Source organism: Anopheles nili, chromosome 2 (assembly GCF_943737925.1).
Source record: "Anopheles nili chromosome 2, idAnoNiliSN_F5_01, whole genome shotgun sequence".
NCBI classification, from domain to species: Eukaryota; Metazoa; Arthropoda; class Insecta; order Diptera; family Culicidae; genus Anopheles; species Anopheles nili.
In genome coordinates, this window is record NC_071291.1 from 60,236,802 (window position 1) to 60,260,397 (window position 23,596).

The 23,596-nt window shown below is 41.6% G+C and overlaps 3 protein-coding genes across 3 annotated transcripts; 2 read left to right on the forward strand and 1 right to left on the reverse strand.

The window, feature by feature from the left end:
* Positions 1 to 30: 30 nt before the first annotated feature.
* Positions 31 to 5,036, forward strand: LOC128720867 (porphobilinogen deaminase). Its single transcript, XM_053814566.1, has 3 exons — positions 31 to 147; positions 1,480 to 1,552; positions 3,247 to 5,036. The coding sequence occupies exons 1-3, from the start codon at positions 88 to 90 to the stop codon at positions 4,968 to 4,970; spliced, it is 1,857 nt and encodes a 618-aa protein (XP_053670541.1). The 5' UTR covers positions 31 to 87; the 3' UTR covers positions 4,971 to 5,036.
* A 234-nt stretch (positions 5,037 to 5,270) lies between these two features.
* Positions 5,271 to 5,871, reverse strand: LOC128720875 (protein anon-73B1). The gene is made up of 2 exons (XM_053814574.1): positions 5,707 to 5,871; positions 5,271 to 5,644 (listed from the first exon to the last, which is right to left on the reverse strand). Exons 1-2 carry the CDS (start codon positions 5,869 to 5,871, stop codon positions 5,540 to 5,542), a joined length of 270 nt encoding a protein of 89 aa, XP_053670549.1. The 3' UTR covers positions 5,271 to 5,539.
* Positions 5,872 to 6,677: 806 nt separating this feature from the next.
* Positions 6,678 to 21,904, forward strand: LOC128720863 (uncharacterized). Its single transcript, XM_053814563.1, has 11 exons — positions 6,678 to 6,782; positions 10,987 to 11,095; positions 11,180 to 11,538; positions 11,659 to 11,778; positions 12,545 to 12,636; positions 13,825 to 14,073; positions 14,870 to 16,264; positions 17,101 to 17,206; positions 17,888 to 17,977; positions 18,342 to 18,513; positions 21,080 to 21,904. Exons 1-11 carry the CDS (start codon positions 6,678 to 6,680, stop codon positions 21,355 to 21,357), a joined length of 3,075 nt encoding a protein of 1,024 aa, XP_053670538.1. The 3' UTR covers positions 21,358 to 21,904.
* Positions 21,905 to 23,596: the final 1,692 nt, after the last annotated feature.

The window sequence follows — 23,596 nt, forward strand, 5'->3', positions numbered from 1 at the left end:
AATCAAAGCATTAAAATACTCGCAACACACCAACACTGCCAGTGTACGTAGAATCGATCGCGATCGTCTTGACATTACCGCAGAAAAATGAGTTCCGATCGGGAACGGATAAATAAAACAATTCGCGTTGGATCGCGTAAAAGTGAGGTAAGTTGATTGGTAATTCTGTCCTTGTCATGTGTGTAAAAAGGATTGCATATTAAACCCCTTGTTTGTACGAAGATCTACTCCCTGTTTACTCCCTGACCAGGTGGTCGTTTACAAGATTCTGCTAATATTTGCTGTACGGTGGGATAAAACGCATCCGCTACCGCCAGTGGGGTTGGTGTAGGGAAAATACAATCAGATAAGGGTTTTTTGTTCGTCGTACTGCCGCACGATCACCCTTGACCGTTAACGATCTTCCCTCATAGGCTGACCTGTGTTAAGGCTTCACGGGAACATGCCAGAGAGTTGAACGTAAATATGTACGGCTTCGATCACGCGCTTCGTTTCTTCGTATAAAATGATAGATAAAGTCATTCAAACATGATTTACGATTGTTCAGTTATGGTTTACAGCCGTGAAACATGTTGCTGTGATGGGGTTAGCTTTTCTAGTGATAATCCATACATCAGAAAGTTATTTAAGAGAATCTTATTTATTCATACAACGGCGGTAAACGATCACCAGGCGAACGCACGCTGTACGTTTTCCGTGCATTGCGCACTCAAACATAACGTCTTTTCTAAGGGTAGCATAAAATCATCATACCCAGCCACGGAACGGTGGAGAGAAATTTTTATTACATTTCCACTCGATCTTCACGCTCACGATCATCGAATCGATAAATTGCAGCGTTTGCCGCACGTAACTCCTTACGTGCGATAAGATTGCAAACGAAAACCACCCCCTTCCAGGCGACAATTTGCTCGTTGTTGTCAGTGCGAAACGGTCCAAAGGGGGACGAATGTTGTTTCTCGTTTCGTAAATGAATCGATTGATTCAATAGGCTAATTGTGACCAAACCGGACAAAGGACTCGTGTCATGGAGCTAAGCAAGCGTCTGTCGCTCCCGAAAAATGATGATACTCGGGCCTTCATCGTTTACAAACGGCAACCATTTAGGCCCTTAATTCGTCATTAAGGAGACGACAATTAGCTGCAACGATACATAATACCCGGCCATGGTGCCCTCATTGGCCGCGATAATGGATGACGTTCCCGACTCTCGCTGGGTAATTAGAATTACAAAGCAGGCGAGTCATGTAATACATTCTGCGTTCGGTAAGGTTCTTTCGCTAAAGTTCAGTATAGTAGGCATAGGGATGGTATTTTTCATCACCAAGAGAACCATGTTTTTTTAAATTCAAAACCTTTACACATTACGGTCAAGGCAAGGACAAATTTAAACAAAAATCCGTTCGCGAAACTTCATGGACACAATCTCCACCCTTCTTCTATGCCTTCACTAATGCACGCTGACCTTCCCTTTTCCAGCTGGCTCTCACGCAAACCAAGCACGTCATTGCCCTGCTGCAGAAGCTGAATCCGGATACGGTGTATGAAATTCGTGAGTATCGAATGCCTGGCAGGAATGTGCGGGATCAAGATTTGGGCGCAATTCGCCAAGAAAAACAGACAGTTTTAAATAGAGAAAACGGTTACCGACTGGGGGGGTTTTTAAATAAGCAGAAGCTTGAAGATATTTTTCATTAGATTCCCTTCCCTTTTTGCCGTGCAGTAAAGCAGTTCAAGCACCGAGCAAACTGAGAAGCTGCCCCGTCGTGGAGTAGCCAAATGATTTGAAAGTCATCGGGACCCGGCTGCCCGACCCCGATTCCCCGGACTGCTTGCTTGCGTTTACTCACACACTATTAACTAGCGAAATGGCCAGTCATTGCGGTCGTTATGATGAAACTCGCGCACATGGGGCTGATTTCCTTAGCTCGTCAAGCAATTTTTACTACGCGCGGTGATAAGCTTTTTTTCTGCGTGCTCCGATAACTGGAGATTCTATTGCCTTTCAACGGGTGGACGATTTTTGTATGGATGTTCAATACGTTTATTCAACCTTCCGTCGTTTCGGATGCAGATGGATTTTGCTTTAAATATATGCATGAGTTTGCCTTGGTTAAGAGGTTTCGTTTTTCTCTGGAATTGAAGTTTTAGCAATGGGACACGTTTTCCCTCCGGGGCAAAACATGTGCGACGGTCGTTTCGTTCTCGTATGACCTCCTGGAAAGCCGGCTCGATGTGGTTTTAGTAGCGACAGAATGCGAAAATTAAGTGACTGAAAGTTACTAACAACAACGAAAAAACTCGTGGTGACGTGTGGCGTTCGTGCGGATGGAGGAATTATGGAAATGAGGCGAGACGTGAGCCGTCTAGAGGTGCGCCATTAAAAGACTCCTTTTTTATCTCATTCGTAACGGTGGCGATAAAGGTAGAGCGAAGGAAAGAGATCGAATCATAAGATCGTTAGTTCAAACCACTATTTGGGGATGATTTATGGCTTGTTTTTTTGTCGCTTTTTCCTTCGGTTTGACCTTGAAGTTGACGATCATTCATCACACCGAGATCCTTTCCCTTGGTGTTGAACATTGATCAAATTATTTCATCGATCTACCTTTTTTTCTATCCAGGATTTAAGATAGGAATTTGCATGTATTCGAACTATTTTCATTTAAAAGTAAAAAACTTTTAATGTTTCTCATGAAACGTTGCAATAGCTTCTAGGATTCGCTTCTACTTGCCTTCATCAGTTGCTTTATCTCTGGGGCTGCTGGTATCAGTGTTGTTTGGAATTGTTTTTGATTTGTTTTATTTTTTCGGCATAATTAGGTTCGTGCCAAGCAGATCGGCTCTCGAAGAGGTGTTTCGCAAGTCCGCCTATCGATCAGGTATTGCAACAGCTTTTAAATCGACTGCTCCTTAATCTATCTCAAAACATTGCACCTTGCTACATACGCTTTCGAAATGATAGCACAAGATTCTCGTTGGGAAAGGTCTTGCCCATGTGATTGCATCATTTTCATTTCGAATGTTTGGAAACAATTGCGCATGTTGCATTTGAAAAATGGCAAAAAAGGTCAGATAACTGTTTCCATTGCCCTTGAAGGTATTATTTTTAGAGCTGCTGATGAATGAAAATGTGACCAGATTATCATTTAAACATAAATTAAAGTATAGTATTCTTCTACTAAATGTATCCTAAGTCCCATTAATGGCTTGTCCTTTTTTTAATGTACATTTTTCCTTGAACAGATACAATGACAACGGTGGGTGATCGGGTGCTGAATAAATCCCTCCCGAAGATTGGTGAAAAATCGCTCTTCACCAAGGATCTGGAGGATGCGTTGCGTACTGGTGGTGTCGATTTCGTCGTCCACTCGCTTAAGGATCTACCAACGGCACTTCCGCTCGGTATGGCCATTGGGGCCGTGCTGGAACGAGAAGATCCCCGGGATGCGCTCGTTCTAAACGAACGCCATCGAGGCTGCACGTTGGCCACACTACCCCGAGGCTCGATCGTCGGTACGTCATCCTTGAGGCGATCGGCACAGCTGGCTCGCTTTTACTCCCACCTGACGGTGTGTGACATCCGGGGGAACCTAAACACGCGCCTCGCAAAGTTGGACGCAGAGACGTCCAAATTTGCGGGTATTATCCTCGCGCAGGCTGGTCTCGTGCGAATGGGCTGGAACAAACGGATCGATCAGATCATCGAACCTCAGGAAATTCTGTACGCCGTCGGGCAGGGGGCACTGGCCGTCGAGTGCCGCTCGAACGATGAGTACATACTGGCTATGTTGGGCAAGCTGTGCCATCTGGAGACGCAGTGTCGGATATTGACTGAAAGGAGCTTTCTGAAGACGCTTGGCGGAGGTTGTAGCGCACCGGTGGCCGTGCGAACCGAACTGAAACGGTGTTTATCGCGAAATCCCGATAAGGCAGATGGTGGAGGTCGAAAACGGGCGTCTCAGGACGATGAGGATGACGAATCATTCCAGCTGGTCGTGGAAGGTGCCGTGTGGAGCTTGGACGGGAAAACGGAAATTCGTACGAAAGGCGAGAGTACGCTCGATCTGGCCGACAGCCGACCGGGGAGCGTTAGGAAAAATATCATTCTTGCCGACGAGGACGATGATGCGGTGCTTCCGGTGAAGAAGGCGAAATCGGAAACGGGTGATGGTCCCGACTCCCCACCCGAAACCGCGCGCGGTTGCCCGATCGAGCATCACCAGCGGAAGAAAAGCCCGGAAATCATTCGCGATACCACCGATTTGTTGCTGCCCGGATGCTCGAAGGATGGCGGTGCTCGGATGGATCTGACCAAGTTCATCGACATTCACGGGGAGCTGTTCAAGAAGTGCCCGTACTCGTCCGAACTAACGAAAATGGTGACGGAGGCGAAGACATCGGATGCGAATGGAAACGAACTTGCAAACAATGGGAACGGGGGCGTAATAGGGAACGCGGAAAAGCCCACGAAACCACCCACCGATACAGTCCAACCAGAACTGTGCCCCAGCGTCCGGTTCCCCGTCGGACAGGAGGTGATGGGTGACTGTCCGTTCCTGAGCACGGAAGAAAAGGTTGACCTGGGTGGGAGCATCGCTGTCGCCCTTGTGTGTCCTGTGACCGGCAATAAGCAAGAGCCGGGCAAAAATGACACACAAAATGGTGCCGGAGAGCGAAAAGTGGAAAAGCAACACGACGTACCGCTTGCGGAAAAGTGCCCGTTCCTGGCGTCGGCCAAGGTGCTCGATTACAACGAAAATCTCGACAGCCGGCTGATTGTTGAACCGACGCTGAAGGACGACAGCGAGCAGCTGTTCTGCGGGATGCACCGTCATTCACACATCGAGCGGGAAGTGTTCGAGCGCTGCGAAAAGCTAGGATACGATCTTGCCCATGACCTTATCACGAAAGGTGCGCTGGCTGTGATGAAGTGCGCCCAGAACGAGATACATTCGAAAATTGCCTAACGCCACTGCCGCGGATAGTGTTATCCAGCGTTTCCTCGACGACAAACGTGAACGCCTGAACGGAAATGGTAGATCCTTTTTTTTGTTTTTTTTTTTTAGTTTCATTTTGTTATCTTCTGAGGCTTCAACACGGACGTTGACCCAAGGGATCAATTTTGTGTATATCTGTTGAACGTAACTTTTTGCAATATAAATGTTAGAAACAATTGATCGTGGAAAGGAACAGCTGCTGTTGTGTTGGGTTTCGCGAAAGAAAAGTTTCGATTGTTTTAAGCTTTAAGTATCATGTTTTAATGTAAGTTTAATAAATACATTACTACAGTCACAATCGCTGCGTGCTGCAGCAACACAGGAGGTTAAGTAAAACGACTATTCGCGCTATGCTTCAATCAGGCTTTAAGTACACATCGAGATTCGTAGAGTTGGGTTTCTAAAAAAACACACACTTAAGCCATTCTAACATAGACAACGAGCGTGAGGGAAGAGGGTGGCCGATATAGCTTAGGAATGTAAACTTCGTAGGGGTTAGCATTGGAATGTTTCATTGAGACACCAACCGATGAGGTGGTTTAGCGTCGCTTCTTCTTGTCTTGCTTACGGCTGCGGTGGTAAGGCCGTCTAGGAGTGTTTTGTGGTGATGAATGCTCTGAACTTGAGTCTTCGCTGTCGTTATTCTAAACGGGTGGAATGATGGGATTAATTCGCTTTTCTATACTTTTGCATTGCGGTATGCTACCTTTGGTGACCAGCTTCCCGGCTCTCCGTTTCCTCCGGATGAATCAGGCAGAACGATACACGCAGCTAGGCAGACCATTTGAAAAATTGCACCAACGTAAAGACCGTATCGTATGACCGTGCCGAAGAAGTCTTCTTCGGCAATGTTTACCAGTGTTGCACTCATGCTACACGGCTTTTAAGTTCTATCCGACGGGCAATATCGGTGCCTTTACTTGGCAGATAATGTTTTTGTTTTGATTCGCGTGTGAGGAGAACAGTGTTTACAAAATATCGATCGAGTTTTCTTCTGCTTGCTCACATAGGAGGATGTTTGGTCGCATGATATGACAGTTACCGAATGGTGGTCATACAATCAGCTGGCCTTCAGATTATTCGATCGCAAAGCACCAACAGCCAATCTATGTTGATGTGGAGCCTAATTAGCAATTTTACTGTTATATTAATCAAGCAAGTTTTTATAGCACGTGCACGTGCTCCACGTGCTCAAAAGGGGGCCAGAATTTAATTATAAAAGGAATCCAGTCAGCGCTCCATGACACAGTGGATCAAATGTCAAAATTGGATGACGGAAACCATCCGTCCAATTTTGACATCCCACAGCCGTCAGGCCAGTTGGATCAAACGCATTTTGAAAGTGAACAAGAGTGGTTGCATGCATGAGTTCTGTGCGCTAATTTTATCCTGGTCAATTCTCGACCGATTGTGCTTATTTGTTGAAAATCGTGCCCCGATTCGTGTACCGTGTACGTAAAAGTGCTTCTTTCGCAGTAGCTTCAAACGTGAAACGTGATTTTACCACAGGAAAAGTGTGCGCTCAAGTGTGTGCGTCGTAGAAAAAAGTTAATCGCAAAGCGTGCGTGTGTGTAACAGGGGGTGAATACTTTGGGTACGTGCGTGCGTGCGTGTTGGAGGGGTTGCCAAAGCAAGCAAACAGCAGCGAGAGCGCAGGAAAAGTGCAACAACGAGAAAATGCTTACGTTCAATGAAACAGGCCCGGGTGTCCCAGCGTTCCTGGCCAAGTTGTGGCGATTGGTTGAAGATTCCGAAACGAACGATTTGATATCATGGAGCACGGTGAGTGTCGCGCGTATTATGCTATTTCGGTTGTAAGTGTGCCCGCATTAGGTTATCTTCTCTCCGCTGGTCGCATAACTCATCGCCAGCCAAATAATTCACGTTCATTTCGCATGTTTTCACTTCTCCGTCGGGTTCGCGGTTGTGCACGTACAAAAGAGAGATCGATGAATGAATATACGTGGTACGCTTGAAAGGGAAAAAGCAAGCTAGTGTGCAAGCAGCAGGCGTTAGAGCAATAGCACAACCAGTCGTAGTAGGCCGAGTGGTAGCGAGCGCCGCACGGTTGCACCCAGTCAGGCCTATCAAAAATGGCCGCCGTTTGTATGCTTGGCCAAATACTGATCCGTTCGCGGAGTGCACCGATGGAATTATTTGTCGCTACGTTTGTCGATGTGTTTGGATGGACGGTCATTGCCTGTGGGCAAGCACACTCGACCCACTTGCACTGGTGGGAGGAACTTGGCTGCGAGAGAGAGGGGAATTATTATCATTACCCGCTGCGTTAGCCCGCGTGTGCAAACCACAAGCAACAGATGACAACCAGCAGGTCTCGTGGGTGGTTTGATATCAATTGGCATTTGGTAATTTATTTTCAATCAGCTCCTGTGCCACCCTTTTTCTATTCCACTTCAAAAGAGAGCAGAGAATTTGCGTTAGCTAAACAATTTTACACAAACAAATCAGTGCGTTTTGTGATCAAAAACTAAGTCCAACTGAACGCGATTGCAGCGTCGTCATAGGATGTCCGGATTTGTCCTTCGATGGAGGTTGTTTCTGTTTTGGTCTCCCTGTGTCTCTATGTGCGTGCGCGCCGGTTAGATACCATCGTCTGGCTGTGAGTGAGTGTTGGAACAAGTACGTCATTCCGATAGCTTGTTTGAGTGGGGAGGGGGAGTTGAAGAAGAAGAAGGTGCGAATGGGGAGCGGGATTACCGGCGCCCTTACCATGGGATGATTGTTGTTTTTTTTACATCCCTCATTTTTCGGTGCCAGGTTCATGTTGTTTTGTTTTGATGTCGATCGAAGGAGAGAAAGAGTACACTAGCTGCGCAAATATTTATATATCTTTCTCTTATTGACCGTATTATGAGCGTACTTATTATTTTCCGCTTTTTTTGTTGTTGTTTGTCCACCGTGAATGAAATTCGGATGGCTAAGCAGCAAGATTAATGAATCTAAACCATTTTTACAAAGAACCGAATAGAACCTCGAATAGAACGGTTTGTGATATAACATTACACCGGTTGCTAATCGCAACCCGACGACTTGCGGTAGCTATATGGAGTGTTCGTGTGTGTAGAATAGCGTGTAGGTATCGTCTTTACGTAACGCATCATTGCGTTTCGATTGTTATTTATTATTCACACCGCCGGCATAGCACCGTCGGCGAGGAGTAATCGATTATCTCGGGGACTTACTAAACACGAACGTGAGAGAACGAGAGATGAAGACAGTCTTTTCCCGTAGCATCGTACCAGGATGGTGAAAGATTTTCGTTTTGTTTTTCCTATGTATTATCTGATTATGATCGATCGTAGGAAAAGTGAACCCGAGTCCTTGCCGCCCACGGTTGGAGCGGTTAGGAGCGAATGGATTGTTTACTCATTACAGAACCCCCCCGTATGTGGCAACCGGTAACGAAAATTGACGGTCGTTCGGGTCGGGTTGAGGCTTGCTTTTTTTCCGATCCTTGGCCAATGTTCCCTTTCAATGCCGCCTTCTCGATTGTATCCTTGGCAACCGCGAAATGGAAAGTCGCGAGCGAGATACCTACGGCGTTAACGCCTCTACTTGCTAAGCAACCTTGTAAGTACACTTGCGTGCGTGCACTTGTGCATGTTCTGATCGACGTCTCTCTCACGCGGGCAGTAGACTAGGCGTAGTTTGTTTTTCATCATTCGATCCGTTTCATTGCTACAATTTATTTTCCTATACTCCACTAATGCGATCGTACGTTTTATCGTCGATTAAATCAATGAGAGTGATTGTTGATGATTTTGAAGAGAAAAAGTTTGAAAACGATGAGTAATTTATCAGATTGACCTGTATCTCCCTTCGCCATTGTGCTCTGGTGTTGTTTTCTACATCAACAAAGCAATTAGCTGCTCTGTGTCTGTTCGATATCATGGCTTATTATTTCTCCAGCCTTACTGCAAATGGACATATCTGTTAGCAGGTCAATAAGCAGTACTAACGCAAAGCTCACGACCAGTTTCACACGTAGACGTGAGATGCGGATTTTGTAATTTAAACGTTCCATTGGCACGCAACGTGAACCATTGCTTACTTCCGACCGTGCGATATCGGTAGCGTTATCATTACTGATGTATGGTGATGATAGCTTTGTCTCAGGGACCTGCCCACCAATGATGATGATGGCCGACCTGCCCACTCTATTACGTCGTCGCACTGCACGCACGCACAACCGCACACACTCGCGATGTTCGCGAACCGGTTTTTCATTTTCGCTTCATGATGATGTGTTGGTGCCGATGACACGGTTTAGTGTCAGCGCATATTGTAACAGCGCTGAACTCGGTCTAGCCAACAAAAATAGCCTACTTCTCTTTTACTTTGTTGTTTGCCCAGTGCACTTTGAATTTTCTCCGGCGCGATGTCATTTTGATTTTCGGATACTTGTTTCGTAGGTCACAAAGAGAAAATCGCAGCTAGCGGAGTTTGTTCCATTCTTTCCGTTGGTTATCGCACACTTTAGATACTGTTGTAGCGCACAAACACTACAAACGACTAAAACCGGCCTCCGGTTTGGCAACACCATCATCATTACCACACAGTATCGTACCACCTCACAGCTGAGTGCCTGATTGGACGCATTATGTATAAAGTCGGATGTCGGCGCCTGACACCGGGATTAACTTTCAGTCCATCGTGTTCAGGGTCAAACAATCAACGAAAGGAGCGGGGATACCTCATTCGTCCCGAGGTGATGTGGTCGAACGAATACGAATAATTTTGAGGTAATAATTCTGAAATTGTCTGAATGAATGGTTTATGTAACATACTCAATTGATAACATTTGGTGATAATACTTTTCTTACCACAGTTTCTTTTATTTAGAGGAAATCTACGTTATCGGTTATCAAGGGCTAACTAATATTACTTACGTGTCCTTGAATATTGCAAACTTACTCAAGAATACTCAAGCGTTTTGTCCCTAATTTTATGTTGCTCAATTTCCACAATCATGTGAACTTTGGAAGTAACTCAAAACAACAAGGCTTATCTGAGGTCAAAACACAGATGATGATGATATGAGTCGGTAGAAAATGATGTTTTATTCATCTTCCCGACAACGCCAAAACTGAGCTGATGATAACAAAGAAAATGTTCGCGACTCAACCGGGGTTTGAATTTTTTGATTTTATTATCGGATACGTGTATTTGCATGTAGTAAACCTATTTTGATTACTTAAAAGGACAATGTTCATCAGACTCTAGTTGATATACTAGAGCGTGATACCGTGGGAAAAGTTTTATGTAACATGATTGTCACCGTCGTTTAGCTGTATCATCACCAAAATCGCACTTAAAACGTCTACCCACATCCAACAACGTTGCCATTTATTTACAATCACGCAGTCTTATCACCGAACACGAGTTCCCAGGGTAGAGATGACGTTCGTAAGGCACAAGATTCGAAGTAAAAAAAAATCCTCCACACACACATTTCTTCCGTATCTCAATTTATTTCTTTCATGCGTCCACTTTTTGCGATTACTCGTGGTCGGTTGTTTGTTGTTGCAGATAAACTATCTCAATCACGGTACGTTATTTTTTTTTGCAGGCCACTTCCAAATGTTCTGCTATCTTGTTTTTAAATCTAACAGGGTCCGTTGTGCTCTCGTGGGGTTTTTTTTCGCAAAGATGAGAGATTTTTGAAAAAGTGTAACGCGGTTTGTTTTTCTTGGTTTGGGCTCTTTTGTACGAAATCATGTACGTTGGCATCCCGATAAGAAGTAATCAGATTTAATCGCTTTCATTGACCTTTTACAATCAGCGTGGAACGTAAGTGAGCAACAGTTAAGATTAAGTTTATTTCCCTCAAGCAGAATGGCCATTTTGGTTGAACTCAATCGACGATTATCGCTGCGAACAAATTCCGAGCTCTTGTTTGTCGCATTTGTTCTACAGATTGTTCCTGTGTATTTATCTTTTTGTTTTTATTCTAACGGGTTTTTAGGATGGGCGAAGTTTTATCATCCAAAATCAGGCCCAGTTCGCCAAGGAACTGTTGCCACTCAACTACAAACACAATAATATGGCCAGCTTTATCAGGCAGCTGAATATGTGTAAGTGGTCTAGTCATAGTTAGGATATGATTAAATCATAGTTTACGGTTAACCTAATATATTTGTCCTTTAACTTAACAACAGATGGCTTTCATAAAATCACCTCCATCGATAATGGCGGACTTCGGTTCGATAGGGACGAAATGGAGTTCACGCATCCCTGCTTCCAGAAGGACCACCCATACCTGCTGGAGCATATCAAGCGCAAAATTGCCACCTCAAAGCAGCAGCAGCAGTTGCAGGCACAGCAGCAAGCTGAAGACAAGAGCTCCCTTAAGCTTGAAGCGGTCAGTCGGGTGTTGAACGAAGTGAAACACATGCGCGGCCGGCAGGATTCTCTCGATACACGCTTCCAGACGATGAAGCAAGAGAATGAGGCACTCTGGAGGGAAATTGCAATCCTGCGCCAAAAGCACCACAAACAGCAGCAGATAGTCAACAAGGTAAGGCTGCATTATTCTCTCTACCATGTCGGTGGTTTTTGAACTATAATTGTCAAGTTTTTCCTTCATCGCAATACAAAGCAAATGTAACAAAAAAACTCTTCAACGTTGTACTTACAGCTCATACAATTCCTGGTGACGATCGTACAACCGTCTCGTGGTGGTCTCGGTTCGATGAGCAATGGAAGCAATAAACGTCGCTTCCAGTTAATGATCAACGATGCTCCACAACAGGCAAAGGTAAGTTATGTTGAAAATTTTTCTTACAACTTTTGTGCGGCACATATTATCAATTGTGTTAGAAAATTTTCAATTTATTTTTAAAGCCACAAGTGAAATATATCGCGCTGTGGCGACATACAGAGTAAGTTTTCAATCCATCTTCTCTCAAAACATTTCACGCCAACGTAACCAAATTTCCTTGGTTCCACTATATATGGCCAAGTTTCTTTCTTCTTTCATCGGATGATTTGCATCTTAGATGCGTGCCTGCAGGACGATGCAGTCCAAGCGGTCCAACTGCAGACACGTTTGAATAACTATCAATAAATTTGTCGTAAATCCGTTGTCTCCATGTATATTCGACAAATTTATTTGTACCGAACCGCACGTTGGGAGAAGAGGTTGGGTGTTTTTTGAAAACCCTTGGTCCCGGCGTCCCTGCCTACTAATTAATGGTGATTTACGTTGAATGATGGGCTGTTGTGCTTTGGTGCATACGGCTAGACTATGTTACGATCGAACGTTCGATCATCGATAATTCATGATCCTCCGCTACATGATAACAAGCTGTTATGGACGGAGAAAAGGAATCGTCACATCGGACGTGAAGGGAATGGGTATTGGGTACTCTTCTCTTCTCCCACTCGCGTAATTTGTGCGATTTCATGAGATTGATTGCACCGCAAAAATTCTCTTTCTTCTTTGCACGTCCATCTTTCAAGGCACGACAGTTGATTGTAAACATGGCTAATAGTGTTTTTTTTTATGATTTTTGTTCTTCTAGCTAAAGAAATCAGATTTCACCGAAAGTGCCACCATTGAGGAGCTTGGCGAGGCGCTCGAAGAGGTTGCGTACGCAAATCAACAGGAATTGTTGTAAGTTTAAATTTACCCTTTATAACTTTGTTGAAGCTTCATTAGTGTTTTGAATTTGTATAACCATATGCTGCTTCTTCTGACCAGCGATATTAAGAATTCTTGTTTACTTTTTATATACTGAAAGGTAAAGAGACGTTTTGTTGTTTATTTTCTTAGTGATCGTATCATGGGCATTTTCCAATTATTGGTTTCTAGGAGAACCATGTATAAATTTTTTCGTTGCTTCCGTTTCTGCCCAATTTGTGTTCGATAGTGAGAGTATGAAGCACGCTACAGGTTCTTTTCAAGTGCGTTATTATTGAATTCTTCTCGGCTTATGTTATGATACAGCAGAACGTGTGTGACGAATGGAGATTCAGTAAATATTGAATCTAGCAAACAACTATTCAAAAATTCACACAAACGAAACCCTTTCCTCATTTCACTATTCCATTTGTGATCTGCGTTTTCGCTTATTTGCATGACTATCATTTTTTAAGTATAGTGCAAAAAAAATATTGCATGTTTATCTTATGTAAAGATGTTGATCTCTTCAGTTTTTTTTAATTTGCATTGTATTGTCGTAATAGGTAGAATTTAATTAAATATATTGGCCATCGTTGCATGTAGTTTTTTAGCTTGGGCTTTGAATTGATTTTTCTTTAAACATTTTATAACTTAATTCAATGGATTTGATCTATCCATTTATCTTCTATATCTGATCTATTTGATTTATTCGTCTATTGTTACAGCAACTATTCCAGCAACAAGATTCTTTTTTTGATCAAAAAGCTTTAGTATTGTTATGTCAATGCTGTTATATTTTTTAATATTTTTAGAACTATTTTAAGTAGAATTATACAAGAGTAGACATTTGATATAAATCGTAGATATTTGACAGATTTGGTAGTTAAATTGTTTATTATTATCAAAATACATATTTGAACTATTAGGCGCTTATCGCAGTATTAACATATTGTTGTGTGCTAAAACAAAGTGCCGATGTATATGTATTTATGTTCGTACTCTTTATCACGAGAATGTTGCATTTCTAAATGTAATATCGTTTTCAACCGTCAAGTCTAACTAGATGACACTGTGCGTAATTGGAGTTGCAATATGATCTAACCCATTTCGTTTACAGTTGTCGATGGGCATAATTCTTGATGAAGTTTTAAACGTACTTGGTTCTTCCGTTTTCTGCAGGTCGAAACAAGACAAAACTAAGAAAAATGTCATTCCGATCGTAACCAGTCAGATCGTTCGAACTACTCAGTCGTCAGATGATGCAAGGGCTAACACCTCTTCGTCTTCTACTTCCGCCGTTGCTGGAAAAAGCACTAAGGCTCGAAATATAGTCGGTAGCAGTGGTAGCTCCTTTATTAGGAAACAAGATGGTAGTAGAAATGATAAAAAGGAGAGGGCACAACCAGGCGGCCAAACAAAAGCTACCAGGTAATGATGCAAGAAACTCAACGTAAATGTTTATTGCGTGATACGTTCCTTATTACTATTTTAATTGCTCTAAGCGCCAGGAAAAATGGATCAAGTGTCAGTGCCTTATCAATTTGATTATTTTTATCCATTTAACAAACTCAATTTGTCTGTTGCTCGTGCTGTTGATTTATATGTCTTTTATATGTTAATGGCGTATAAATTAGATCTTTTTTTATATTAGGAACTCTTTCATTTCATATCAACAATTTCATTTATTTTTTGAATTGATATGAAATATTTGTTTAATTTCTTATTTTCTGTATTTTTATCACTTCTTTTTATAGTATGTGTATAGGATCATATCATTTCGATCATACAATAATAGTACTACTGTCAGAATAAACAAGAATATAAAATTGTTTTAAAAATAATTTAACCTTTGATTTTTTGCTATAAATTTATGGTTAAAAATTAAATTGCCTATAACCACTCTCAACTTTTGAACGACCTTTTAGTTTGGTTTTGCAATGTTATATTATGCATAAGTTTTCATATTATTTCTATGGAACAACGTCATCATGCAAGCATTCAACAATGTAGAAAATAAATTTACCTACCGTGTACCTTTTTAAACAATGGTTTGAAAAAAAAATACGCTATGCAAGCTTGTCCTATCATATTTTAGTATCTCGCAATCATTCCATGGAACATAGTAATAGATAAAGAACAAAAACTATTGAAAATTGCTCTCAAATTAGGAACTGAGCTTTTGCCCATAAATGTTGATCTACATTTTCCCATTCTGTGCCGACAGGAATTCGGAATTATCAGAGGTTAGCTCACCAATGTCGATCCCTGATCGCTCACCATACCATCGCACGCCGACACCATCCGGTGGTAACAGTTCCCGAAGCAGCAATAGTAGCAGCAGTGGAGGACGCACCAGAGGACTGGTATATGCTGATGGAAGTGAAAATGTGGACGAAATTCTTTCCACCTCACCGGTATCGGTACGATCAGGCGCAAGCGGTAGCGGACTGAGAGGATCAGGAACTTTGAAGCATGGAAACAATGCCGCCGATCTGCAACAGAGTTACGGAGTGAGATCGAAGAATGCTAAAAGTACACCAGCAAATCTCATTCAGCTCATTGAAAGCACAGTCAAGGGAGATGATTCGGATAACTACGACGAGGGTGACGAGGATGATAACGATAGCATGGAGCATGGTTACTTGGTTGATCATGTAGATGAGATCGACCCAACTTTTGAGCAGTTTTATCACGAGAACGATAGCGAAATGATGCTAAACACCCCAATGGTGATCAAAGAAATGGAAAAGGAGCAGCATCAACAACAGCAGCAGAAGCAACGTCCACAAAGATACAACACGCAACAGCTGATTGGAAAGGGAGGAGAAAGTTTACTGAAAGGAAGTGGATCAAACAATAAACGCAACGCGGAGGTACAGCAGCAACCATCCTCCCAGCGATCCCAAAGAAGTTTACTTTCGACGCCGACGGCGACGAACGCTCCAAATACGCTAAAGGCCAGTGGAAGTGGACTAGGATTATCTACAGCCGGATCTACTGCTGCTCCGTCTATCATTACCCGGGGTGGTAAAAAACTGGCGTTGGCAAAGAAGCAAACTCCTCCGATGAACCATCAACAGCAGAGTGATGTTGCATCTCCAGGGCCGTCGGGTTTCAACGGAACAATAGGACAAGCTTTGAATGATCAACAGGTTGGTGGCAGAAGCATTGCCTTATCATCTCCTGTTACAACGAGCGGGCTATCATTCGTGGCGGATAACGGTTACATGCCTGTCAACGACGTTGTCCCTGGAGACATCTTTGACGATAGCAATGATCAAGGAAACGCAGCGACGAAAAACGCCAATAATCCTTCACCGATGCTCAGTAGTAGTGCATTTAACATCGTTGATGGTGGTTATTATAATCCCAATGTAAACATCAATGAGATAAAAAATAGTCGACAGCAGCAAATGCAAACTCAACAGAATAATGTGGCACAACAGCAGCAAAACCAATCACCTGGAATGAATCGTATGGGCGAAGGTGCTGAAGAGGACTATGATGAAAACTCGCTTGATTCGGCTTTGCTACTCAACCAGGCCACCGGAAATGCCGACCAGCAGCAACTATCCAAGTTTGTCAGCAATGATCTAGACGTGTCCCGTTTGAGCACGGTGTTAGTATTCATGTTTGGGTACTTCGGGGCTGTTGTAGCACAACCCTTTCGATTACTCCATCGCATTAACACCAACACCGGATCACATCGAGGACTCGTTACATGTTAGCTGCATCGCAAGACCGAGTTTCACCCACAATCTAGGAAATAATAATTTAATGATTTTTTTTCTAACATTGAAGCTAAATAGTTTAATGCTATCATTTTTTCTACTTTATTGCTTTTTCACCTTTCAACATCATCTATACCAATCTTTGTTTGCACATTCATTCCTACCACACACTTTCTTTCCCTGCGCGGCAGATGCAGATATTGAAAACATATTCTAGTTTGTGTAATCCAGTTTGTTATTGCTTTTTATTGTCTCTGATCATATTGCGAGACGAAATGAAAACACCGCTGCTTCCGACTGAAACGACGGCGCATTAAAATATGACTAACTTATCGAAGATGTAACAATTTCTTATGAATGTACTGATGGTTTACATATCATTCAATAGGTTTTGCTTATCGAAGTAATGTGATACTGCTACAACTACTATTCGTAGTTAAACGATAATTAATACTGACAGGATCAAATGAACATGATCAGATTAAAAATTCAAACTGCGGTCATAAAAATTTACACAAACACAAAATTCCAACGAAGCTTTCTTCTAATTATGAAGCATGGGTGAACTCGGTTGCGGTGCCGCATAACGATGTCTGAACCGGAAGCAGGATTGCGATATTAATCGAATGTGGCTGCGCCTTTTCTCTTTTCCTTTCTTCCTTTCAATGTTTTTATTTCTTTCTCAAAACGGCACATTGCATTGCCGTGAAATTCACACTTTCAGAGCCGAGTATGGACAACACATAGATACGGTTCAGAACGACTTGGAATCACTAAAGGAGCTGCTCAAAGGCGATGGATACCAACTCGATGCAAACGCGCTATTGGGGGTAAGTAATGGAAGATCATAATAGGACTCGTTTTCATTGTGTTCCAATTGTCACAATTCTTGAGAAACTTTTTCGTCTTGCCCTCTTATGTTGAGAATACCATTCTGTGATCTTGATTATTTTTGCCTAACAGTTCTCGGAGAAAAAAATCAGATTTGGGAATCAAAGTATATATATTTTGTCTTCCATTGTGATCGATTCAGTCGATTGTCTGTAACATTCATTAATCATTTAATCACCTATGTGCTGTCTTTTGAACATAAGGCTCCACTAAAAAAACGAAATCTTACACAATGTTTATATGCTCTTTTTTCTTTCAAATTTGTATTGTACGAAATAAAATAAACACCATTACGTCATTTCCAATTGGATACAAACACCATTCTTCTCTGGAATGGTTGCATATTATGCAAAATTGGTTTTGGAATTGAACTTTGGTATGAATCGATGCAATATCGCTACAATGTGCGGCAATGCATCTTTAACGGTGCTGCTCATGATGATCTTGATGCCGATGACGATGATGATGGTGGACCACGCTATTGTCCTTGGCTATGCTGTGTATTCTACCAAAAAACATTCGGCGCAAATAATGATATCCTTAAAAAACTTTGTGACTTTTTTTACTCCTTTTAAAAATACCGCACAAACACATACATAAATGCACACAATCCACAACAGAATTCATGCACAACTGCCCCAACGCACGGACGCGTATACTTCCCGTCGTGCCCGTTCGATTCGGATATCATCAATAAGGTTAGGACTGACGTAAGCATAATTGGATAGCACGTAAGCCGCCGAAAAGCCATGGACAGATAGCTATCTTCATACAAAAGTATCTGAGCAAAGTATTAAAATGATAAAAAAAACATTGCACAATGACGTAAAAGAACGAATGTTAAAAATATTTTGTGTACAACATTTTCGCTATCAAAATTCTATTTATGAAGTTGAGCTGTACGTGTTTTTTTTTTGTTTTTTGAAAACAATGTACTATCTTTATCACAAGCTTAAAAATGCTCCTGTTCTATGTAAATGTATAGTTGATGTGCGTTATTTGCTGAGATATGGATGCTGACATGGTAGTTTTCTGTTTCTCTATCCCGGTTAATTTTGTGGCTTCTCATTTCAGTTATTCAACAACAACGAGGACATGCTCGGATACGACTTTCCAATGAACCTTCCTGATTTGATGACAGACGATCAGCAACAGCTGCAACAGCAGCTTCTGCAGCAACAAAACCAGCAGCAACATAACAGCAACAATAGTGACAAATCCGACACCTCCGGTAGTCCGACACCCGGTATGTAATCGATGGCCAGTGGCAATCTCAAAATTGGCTTAATGTTATTTCGTACAATAATTGGCAAGCCTATGATCAATTGAGAATGATTTTATTTCCGTTTCGTTAAAACTAATAGATTTTCTGTTTTACATGTTTGATTACATTTGTTATTGATCGCTAATTTACGATCATAATGAATGAAGGCAAACAATTGGCTATCAATTGAGCGAATTATGATAAGTAGCAAATAGAACTATATTAAAGTAATCCCTGACCTTTGATCCTAGCATCATATTTTTCTTGTTCATTGTGTTTTTTTTGGAAAATTTTTTACGTAATTTATTTCATGTCCTTTAAATTGTTTTGGGTGTTAACTCTCTGCGGCTTCAGTTGAAGAGCGGATGGTTAGGATTCTAGATTTTTGTGTCACGTAAACTGACATAATAGAGCTTATTGTGGAAGGGTACATCTCAAAAACATTTTCTTACTATAGATTTTCTTTGCTTTGCACAACTTTCACGCATGAAAGGTGTTGTGTTTTAAAACACGGGTTTCGTTGTTGGTGCGATCATAAAAACATGCGATTTGGTCGAGATTGGTTCTAGATTTGTGCTATATCTCTTCCAATATAATCCAATCGGGCATTTTGCAGTTTTATATGATTGGTTGAGGATAACGCAAGTATGCACAAGTATGTTAAGCAAATGAAAAGGTTTAAATTGTTAAATCCCTTCGTTCGATAAATTTCCGCCTAGCGTTGGCCATGCTCCAACCTTAAATTTCCCTTTTCTACACACAATTCTAATCAAGCAAACACACGAACAGTCTTACAATCTCTCTAATCACAACAATCTGACCTTCTTCCTTTCCACAGGAATGTCTGTTGCAATGCAAAGATATGGTTGATGATAAGTTGATAGTAAAAAATGTGGAAATTAAAAATGATATGAGATAGGATTTTGGGCAGCATTTGTATCTTCGAGGCAAAGCAATGTAAGCTACTAAATGCGAGTGAAGCATAACAAGATCCAAATGCAAATGGTTGTCGTGCGTGTATTCCCAGCATCACTAGATAAAGAGCAAAATAATGCTGCCAATGAATGGTGATCTGCAGAAGGATAAAAAAATAGAAAAAAAAATCAATGATGCAAGATCGTAGTTGTTGTTGGTCGTCGTGAGAGTCGTTTAAACCGTTTTTGACGCGCACGCTATCCGTAAATGTATGGTCTTCGGTTCCGGTTCCGTACTGGTTTCTGGCGTTCTTCTGCCCATTGTCATTGTTGTTCCGATCCAATCTGATTGTTGATGGCAAAAGGTACATAACGATGTTGATCCGATGCTGGCACGTGCTGCAGAAAATAGTGGTTCAGCTGCTGTCGTTATCTGTTTTGGGAAATTCGGTACGCGTTTGTGCATCTAAAAGCGAGCGCGACAGAGAGTGAGAGAGAGAGAAAGCATGAGAGAGAGAGAGAGAGTAAGAGAAATGATAAGGCGAGGAAAATGAAAAAAGGAGTATTTGTCGCGAAATACTAGGGCGGCCGGTGATGCTGTGCCATAACTTTGTGGATAGAGAAATATCATGTGGACAAGTGCCTCTCACTCACATGGGCTACAAGGTACTGTTTGTTACGCTTCTTCCATTCAATCTTTCAATAGAGGGGGCGTTTGATTCTCGTTTTATTATATGTCGATAAATTTTTCTGTTTTTCTTGTTTTTCAAAACATCGTACATCTTCACACAAGTCATGTCGTTCTACACCTTTTCCATTTTCCAATTATTAATCCATGATTGTCCTTCTATTCCTACCAGCAGAGGCTTTGGCGTACAGAAGATATATAAAGCAAGACAGGCATTAGAATACTTTCCGAATTTGGATTTGGTTTTTAAAAATGAATGAGTGTTGAATTTCGCTGAGATCACATGCGTGAATGGAAGTACATTCCATTGTCGAATATCATCTTCCCAACCGATATTCCATGTGGTATGTACTGGAGTGCATGAGTAGTTGTTTCTTATGTTTGTGTTTCTGCATTCATAACGCTAGGGATAATGGGGCTCATATGAATGTTGTGTTAATAAATGTACTTTTGGGGTGAAAATGTAAAGGAAAAGATAGTCCAGCTGTGGGGTATAAGATTATAAATCAGAAACAAATTTAAAGGTTGCGAATTGGATGAGAGACAAGGCTGAAATAATTTTCATTTTTTTAGATCTCAAACACCGAATGTCTGAATGTTTGGTTGTTGCTGAATGAAGTATATGACTGTACATGAATGTTTGAGTCGCGATTTGTGCCTAAAAGCTAGATTGTTAGGTGATTTTGATAGTGAGACATTTCAGGGAAACAGAGGATGTACGATGCAATTAACCACTCTAAACGTAAACTATTTATCCGACACTAATCTCTTGTATTTGTTCGTTTTTTTTGTATCTTCCGTTACCATTTAAAAAACTGCTGTTAAACCATTATCCTATGGGTCGAAACTATTGACTGAACGAAATACAACGTACACACACGACATCCTAATGGTGCACAACTGTCGTGCAATTAAAAAACGACCCCACTCTTTGAACTGTGAACAGTTGGCCACATTTCACCCGTGCCGTCTGCTCACACGCAATTAACGACTTACAAACTGCAAGGTGGTGGTTACGGCGCTGGAAATGGCATACATGGCGTATACAGCGCAGGCAATATGTGTAGCAATGGCAATGGAAACATCAACGGCGGTCTGTTGGGCGGTGGAAATGGCGTCATCGGTCCCGACGGATCGCTAGGTATCGTGTCGGGTGACTACATCGATCTGAACGAGCTGCTCAACATGGAGGCGAACTGTGGCGATAACTCTCTAAAGGCCTGAAGCTCCAAACAGGCAACAACCATTCATCCAACGATTTCGGAGTATGCATGTTGATCGTGCGACGATCTACTAGGTGTGATAACGTATGCCTTTCACTCTCTCTATGTCTGACACTTGTTGATTCATTCTTGTTTTGAATGTGGTTACCATCATCATATTTTACTCGCTCCTTGTTAAGGAGGCAAACGCATAAAGGGCTACGAGAAGTGACCAGGAAAGTGCATCGATTAACGTGTATGCAACCAAAATTATTCGTAGAAAATCCATTTTTAAAAGCAGTTTTTCGCGAAATCATGATGGTTTGTTGCATTTTTGCGGAGAATTTTTATAAATGTCTCTCAAGTTATGGTGAGCGATAAAAAAACGATCTACAATTTGGGCCGTTCATCATCAATGAACGTGTATACGTTTGTCTCTACTTTGAAAATAGTGCTTGTTCGGCAAGAATCGCAATAGAGATAGTATAAGTGCAATATCTAGATGTTGCACTATTGATCACCATTTCAATGCATCGTTAATGGTTTCTAAGTACCAGCTGTATGAGAATCAACACAATTCATAATTTACACATTTTTGATTGAACATGCACAGCAGTTTATATATTTATATATAAAACACATAGAGTGTACATGAGTTATTTTACAATTAAGTTATGCAAAATATGACTCTATTTAGGAAGATAGAAATTGTACGGTTGGGGGTTTCCTGTATGCTATAAGAACAAGTACATTGAACTGTATTTTGATATTTTGATATAATATTAGACTATACTTTTATTGATTACATACATATTCGGTGTGTTAAAATTGTTGATTCCATCTGAAGTGCAGTGTGTGTGCTCTCAGATTTTTAATAGTCAGATTGTGTTTTTCTTGTTTGATTATTGTTAGGTTTTTCGTTCGTTTAATGTAGAAAGTACAATACAATTACGTAGAAATGTATTTTTGCTATCCGGATAATGTGAAGTGGAACATTTTCATTCAAATCAGTCAAATCAGAACCCAGAAACCGAGAACAAAATGTGACAAATTGGAAGTATGTTTGGGAAATGATTCTCCAGACACAGATCCAGTGCCGGTGTTGATCGTGTACACCGCAGACAGGTGTAGACAGGATATATATCCGAACAATGAAATTGTGTACCTGAAACATTCAGCTTAGGCATATAACAGCCAACTGTGCGAGCTCATGTGGAGAATAAATAGAGAAGAGTAGCTAGAAACGAATAAATTATTGTATTCGCGGGTTACGGTTCAGCTGCGAGTAGTAGTTCTTTATCGGACAGCAATCTTCTTCGCGAATGCAAAGGCCACCATCTCACGTTCGGTTCCGATTGAGCAGATTTTGCTTTGAGTTGCTTGGTTCTGCATTCATATGATTTGATCTTACAGTAACCGTTCGAAGACGAAGGAAAAGTGGGAGCATTTGGTGACGGCAACAAAAACAGAATTATCTTACAAATAATGCCTAATTTTACCTCTGTGTAGCTATAGTTTTAGTTTAATCATTACGATTTAGTGCGTTTCCGGTTCCTGCACGTATGTTGCTCATAATGTTTTCGACATATCAGCAGCTCATTGGAACATGGTCTCGGGCACATGTGCACAAATGATATTTGTCTTACCTTTCCACGTCCCTGCTGGCGTTTGTTACTGCATTTGAAACTCGACAGCAGTCCTACAATTTCATCGTAACGACTAGTCGACTAGCTGTACATCTAAGGCGCAATAGGCATGTTTTTTAACTTGTTTTTTTTTGTACTTGCCAGTCGAGGTATATTTAGTACCTCTACTATCTGTTAGTGCTGGCTGAGCTTGGGTGTTACTAACTGATCCCAAACGTATGCTAAACTATAACTAACTCGTCTTTACAAGTGTCATTTCGTACCGGGACTCATTCGGACGAAGAACTCAAACACGTGTCCAGATTTAGGGCGCATGCAAGCAGATGTACTTTAGTGTTATATTGATACGGCAACCAACAAAAAATCAGGTATAGAATATGATGTGAGTGCAGCCTAAAAAAAAAGGATATTAAATTAAGCTATCGCTGTACGTTCCCGTTAGATACATCGTCAAATATACGAGAATGGATTGATGATGAGTACAAGGCACGCATCAGTTTTTTGTTCGATGTAATAATAGTTCCTTTCTTGCAGCATCATTTATTGGTCAAATTCATAATTCTCTTCTTTCCGAAAAAAAACCATTGCCAATTCTCACCGATTTGTAATTTGCTC